We start from the raw sequence: 5,050 nt of genomic DNA, 5'->3' as shown, positions 1-5,050 counted from the left end.
TGAGAAATGAGATGAACATAGAAGAGAGAAAATAAAGAAAATGGTGAACATAAACTAATTTGCAAAATGAGATGAAATTATCTTACTTGTGTTACATATTTATTTATCTCTAAATATTTTTAGTTAATAATTTTTTGTTAAACCGTTGTAAATCAATGATACAAAAACATATCAATTAGTACACCAACGGAACAAAATTATCGAATAACTAATAATTTTAGAACTAAATTCTGACTCGAATCACCACATTTTAAACTTAAAAGAAAGAAAAATATGAGTGAAGTTGAAAAGATAATGTAAGAGAAAAATAAGAGGACATAGATTGCTATTTCTTTATCATTCTACCTTAACTGGACCAAGGTTACATCAACATCATCAAATATGGCTTCACTATCCCATTTTACATGATAATCTATTTAAGAGTTTCAATTGTGCTGCTAACTTGCTCAGATGAATGAAAAAAGAGACAAATAGCTGAAATGTCATCAATGGCAATACCCCGTCTCTTACGTTTCCATGCATGAACTGCACATTGCACCAAACATTTAGCCGATTTTGCTTTGTCTTCTGTCGAAGATACAATATCTACGGCTTCTTGATTCGAGATCACATCCCAAACCTGCATCATAAAACAAGTTCAATCATGATCTGTCTCAAGTTTTTGGAGACACTATGTGGATTTGTCGCGTCTAACCATGACAAAACAAACATAGACCCTATTTAACCATAGTTTAATCGTGAAAAACATTTTATGAGAATCTATATAGCTAAGAGTTAATCGTGAGAAATTTTAGGCCTTTATTATGCTGTGACCTGCCTTGCACGCCTTCAGAGACGACCATGAATTTAAAAGTCTGATCAATTTGATCTTCTATCTGGTTTTAATAGGCCAAGTGCAAAACTTATAGGACACAAAACTACTTACCCCATCAGAGGCAAGAATAACAAACTGATCTTTACTGCTTAGATTCCTTTGAGTCACTTCAGGCACTGAAATAAGACCATATTCTTTAAGACAATAATCACCAAAAGCTCTTGACATGGCGAGTCCCGGAGATTCTACGTCCGGTAACCATACCCTATGCACGCCCGGTTCATCCTCTAAACAGAACACGCGCCCTTGACACTGATTTATTCTCTCTGCTTCTTCTGCAAAGATGCTATTATAGTATAGTGAGAAGCTAAGACAATTTTTAGTTATAATGATTAGAGATGAAGCGAAAACAAGAGTACTAACGAGGTAAATTCGGCTTGAAATCAACTGTTAGTTGAACTGCTACCAAACTTCCATCATCATCCTCATCTGATGTTGTAGCTAATACCGCACGAGAATCGCCAACATTTGCTATGATAATCGTTTCACCCTGCATCGCATCATGGTACAGAAAATTGTGATCAAATACAGATCCAGATTCTGTGACATTGAGTCTAGATCAGTAAATGTGTGACAGTGTGAATCCAACATTTGTTTCTGTATATTTACCTGTCTAACAATTGAGAGGGCAGTTGTTCCGCTGTGAAACGAGTCGAACTTTCGACTATGTTCGAGTTCTTGATCGATGGAAGCACATGTCTTCAAGTAAGAGTGCTTCCATATATTGAATCTTTGTTGCTTGTTGTCTGGAATTTCCTTTACATGATCATTATCAAGTGATGATGAAGATTGTGCAGCAAGTGTCTCTTGCCAATTGCATAGCAAAGATCTTGGCATTGTCTCTCTTACTCTTTTCGCCACAAAATGACCCCATGGTCCATGTCCATCAAATATTCCACAGAATATCATGTCATCTTGGCATCCAAATTCCTATAATTGATCATCAATAGAAAACACTCATATCGAAAACCGACAAAAAGGAACAAAGTCACAACGGTTGTAAGTTAAGAGACCGAAATGAACACAAAGAATTTAAGGAAACACTTATTTTAGTAATAACTACTATAAACTCGCACACACAACCATCAGTATCAGGGTTTGAATCCTGATGATGGCGTCCAACCTATTAATATCGGGTTCTACCAGTTGAGCTAGAATTTCCGGACCAAACAATCACTTATAGAATAACAAAAAAAGAGCTTGTTAGTATATTGAATTTGTGTGCATACCTCCCAAACTATGCAACAATCTTGGTTGCTTCCTTTCTGACCTCTTTTGGAGAAAACTGAAGCAAAGTTGTTTGAACCATCAACATTAACAACACCAGAGCTACACAAAATCAAATCATTTTTCTTAGCTTCTTTCGCCATTTCTTCAACAGCTTCTCTCCTTTCACATCTCACAGAATTCCCTCCTTTCCTTAACGAAAATGACTTTGCCAAACCATTGAACATAGAAGATAAATGCCCCATCCAAATCTCAAATTTTTTGATATAGTATTCCAAAATCTGCACAAAACATATATAGAAGAAAAAAAAAAGTAGCAGGTAAGAAATTGTTGAAAACAAGAGCATTAATTTATTTAGTTTTATTCTTGTCTTTTGTCTGAAATAATTATGACATGTTAAGCAAGTTGAGAATGGCGTGACTTAACATGAAGACAATTTCTGACTCACAAGACTCAGAATCTCAGAATTTAATAATGAAAAAAAAATTGATTCATGTGTTAGAATTTCAGGAATTCGGTTTTGAGAGAAAAAGAGTAGTGGCATAATTGAGTAGAATTATATAGAAATTGATGAAAGATGTAAAGGAAAAAGGACCTTAGAGAAGATGAATCTGAGAGAGGAAGAGGAAGAGGAACATGTGTAGACAAGGTAAGATGAGAAAACGAGAATCCATTATTATGAGGACTTTAGTTTTGTTTTGTTTTGGTTTGGTGTTTTTTCTACTGTTAATGTATGGCCTACGGAGAAGGAAACAAAGACATAATTATAATAATGATTTTTGGATCTTATAATTATTACAAACAAAATATGTAAATAAATAAAGAAATATCTTGTGTAACGATCTTTTTCATGTTCATCTTGTCATATATCATAGTCAAGTTTCTTGGCTCAAAAAGAGTTACGTGGCTTCTTTTGTTTTTACCAAAACAGGGAACACATCACGGTAAAAAAACATTGATCTATCTAAAAGTAACACTTATCGTATGAGGAGATATGTATAGTACGAGTACTACGTGGATATTCATAAAAATGTATTTTAGAAGTATTAAATTTAATACTTTTTTAAATAATTAAATATCGATAAATAAGATACAAAATTTCTTCTTAGCATCATTAATTGTTTGAATTTACCTAATACTTTAACTAACTTGCAAGTTCCACAAGGGTTACATTATATATTACAACCGCGATAGGTTGTTGAAAAATCAATAACAATAAAAAAAAACATGAAATTTTGGAAATATTTTAGTTGACATGTGTTTTTCCCCACATATAGGAAGCTAAGCCATTCACGTTTTATTAATAAAACCCTAAACTTATTTAAAAAAATAATCTCAAACTTATATATCTTAATTTAAACATGGTTCCATGGCTAGTTGGAAAACTTTTGTTTATTGAGTACAAATTTGACCATTTTTATAAACCTTATTATATTATTGGCATATGCTTAATATTCCATTCTGCATATTCTGACATTATTTTGTCTAATGAATCAAAATATATTTTCTTGACAAGAATGAATCAAAATCTTTTAAAAAATATTATCACCAAAATGAAGGACGTTTCCCAGCAATTATTATAGTTGTAATACCATCTAATTAAATCGTAATATTTTGTTGGTACAATGAAAAGATTTTTAATAAAAAAGTTAAGTTGTTATTATATATATATATATATATATATATATATATATGAACAAATTAAAATGTTAGGGTCAGAGTTAAAGACATCAATACACAAATGAGAATTTGACTATATTCATTTATAAAGTTTTTACATTACTAATTAATGATTTAATTGGAAATATTAATAAGCCTATGGTTTTAGCAGAGTATGTCATGCATGGATAACTTAATTAAGTTTATTAAATTTTTCGTTCGTCATTGAATGGGTTCTTAGATGGACCAACACCGCCCAAAACTTTTAATTACCATTATCTTCTTATTAATCAACAAAAAACAACTTATAAAATATGCAAAAAAGTAGTTGGCAAAGGAATAAAAAATAGTAATGTCTACGTTATCAATATCTTTTTAATATCTATTAAACCGATTCATCATTGGAGAATGGAATAAACGATTTCATATCGTTAACAAAGGAATTATTTTATTGAGTTTTAGTCACATTGATGATTGCAAAGGCAATAGAAAAAATCTCAAGCAACTTCTATAGCACACCATATCAATATTTCTAAATTTGGTCAAAAGAAAGAGAGAATAATTAACATGAATTATCAAACAGCATCTAAATGCTTCCTAACATGCCTAACATTATTTTTATTTTATTGGTGCACAAAGTTGAAGATGAATATGATGAAGATGGAGAAAAAAAGAGAAAGAATGGATTTGATTAACTTTTAAGAGAAACTCTATTGATTGCGTTAATGAAATTCGATTACACATTTGATTTATATACATAAACAAAAAGATCACGTAAGCAAAATACTAACCTACACTAGTTAGGTTAAGCTTAACAAAACTAAACTAGAAACTCATAAGCTAAAACACACTTTTGGAACATCAACCTAAGAAACTTTTGTTTCTGAGTCAGAACATTGTTTCTAAATATGAATTACTTCTAACAGCATCCCTTAATTCATGTTCAACTAACTAAACTCTACAACACCAATTTCATTCCATGGGTGGATAAAGTGCTCAGTCTTCACAACTTTAGTCAAAACATCTTCAAGTTGCTTCTGAGAACTACAATGTACAACTTATAGCACTCCACTTTGAATCCGATTCCTCAGAAAATGAAACTTCGTGTCAATATGCTTGCTTCTTCCATGCAACACTGGATTTTTGGCAAGGCTTGTGGCTGATTTGTTGTCAATCATCAACTTCACAGGCTTCTTCACTTTGATCTTCAAATCTTGCAACAAATTCATAAGTCAGATAGCTTGACACGCAAACAAAGTATCTACAATGTACTCGGCTTCACAGATTGA

At 31.8% G+C, this 5,050-nt stretch overlaps 1 protein-coding gene across 2 annotated transcripts; it reads right to left on the bottom strand.

Moving 5' to 3' along the window:
• Positions 1–297: 297 nt before the first annotated feature.
• On the bottom strand, positions 298–2,889 carry LOC127132429 (probable protein phosphatase 2C 34). 2 transcript variants are annotated; one of them, XM_051061378.1, is made up of 6 exons: positions 2,698–2,889; positions 2,104–2,382; positions 1,484–1,804; positions 1,238–1,364; positions 926–1,149; positions 298–619 (listed from the first exon to the last, which is right to left on the bottom strand). In XM_051061378.1, exons 2-6 carry the CDS (start codon positions 2,344–2,346, stop codon positions 413–415), a joined length of 1,122 nt encoding a protein of 373 aa, XP_050917335.1. In that variant the 5' UTR covers positions 2,347–2,382; positions 2,698–2,889; the 3' UTR covers positions 298–412. The 2 variants fall into 2 exon arrangements, with proteins under 2 accessions (XP_050917335.1, XP_050917336.1); XM_051061379.1 differs by lacking the exon at positions 2,698–2,889 and adding an exon at positions 2,529–2,676.
• Between the last annotated feature and the right edge of the window lie 2,161 nt (positions 2,890–5,050).

This window comes from Lathyrus oleraceus, chromosome 3 (genome assembly GCF_024323335.1).
Source record: "Lathyrus oleraceus cultivar Zhongwan6 chromosome 3, CAAS_Psat_ZW6_1.0, whole genome shotgun sequence".
Taxonomy (NCBI): Eukaryota; Viridiplantae; Streptophyta; class Magnoliopsida; order Fabales; family Fabaceae; genus Lathyrus; species Lathyrus oleraceus.
Note: the sequence above shows the minus strand (reverse complement) of the source record. Positions and strands in the feature narration are given on the sequence as shown.

What these genes read in the sequence shown, in the direction of transcription:
- LOC127132429 (XM_051061378.1), bottom strand. Translation starts at nt 2,346, where the DNA reads ATGGGGCATTTATCTTCTATGTTCAATGGTTTGGCAAAGTCATTTTCG. An exon ending in ATTGTTGCATAGTTTGGGAG is followed by an intron (nt 1,805 to 2,103) that starts GTATGCACACAA and finishes GATCAATTATAG; the next exon opens with GAATTTGGATGCCAAGATGA. An exon ending in CCCTCTCAATTGTTAGACAG is followed by an intron (nt 1,365 to 1,483) that starts GTAAATATACAG and finishes GATGCGATGCAG; the next exon opens with GGTGAAACGATTATCATAGC.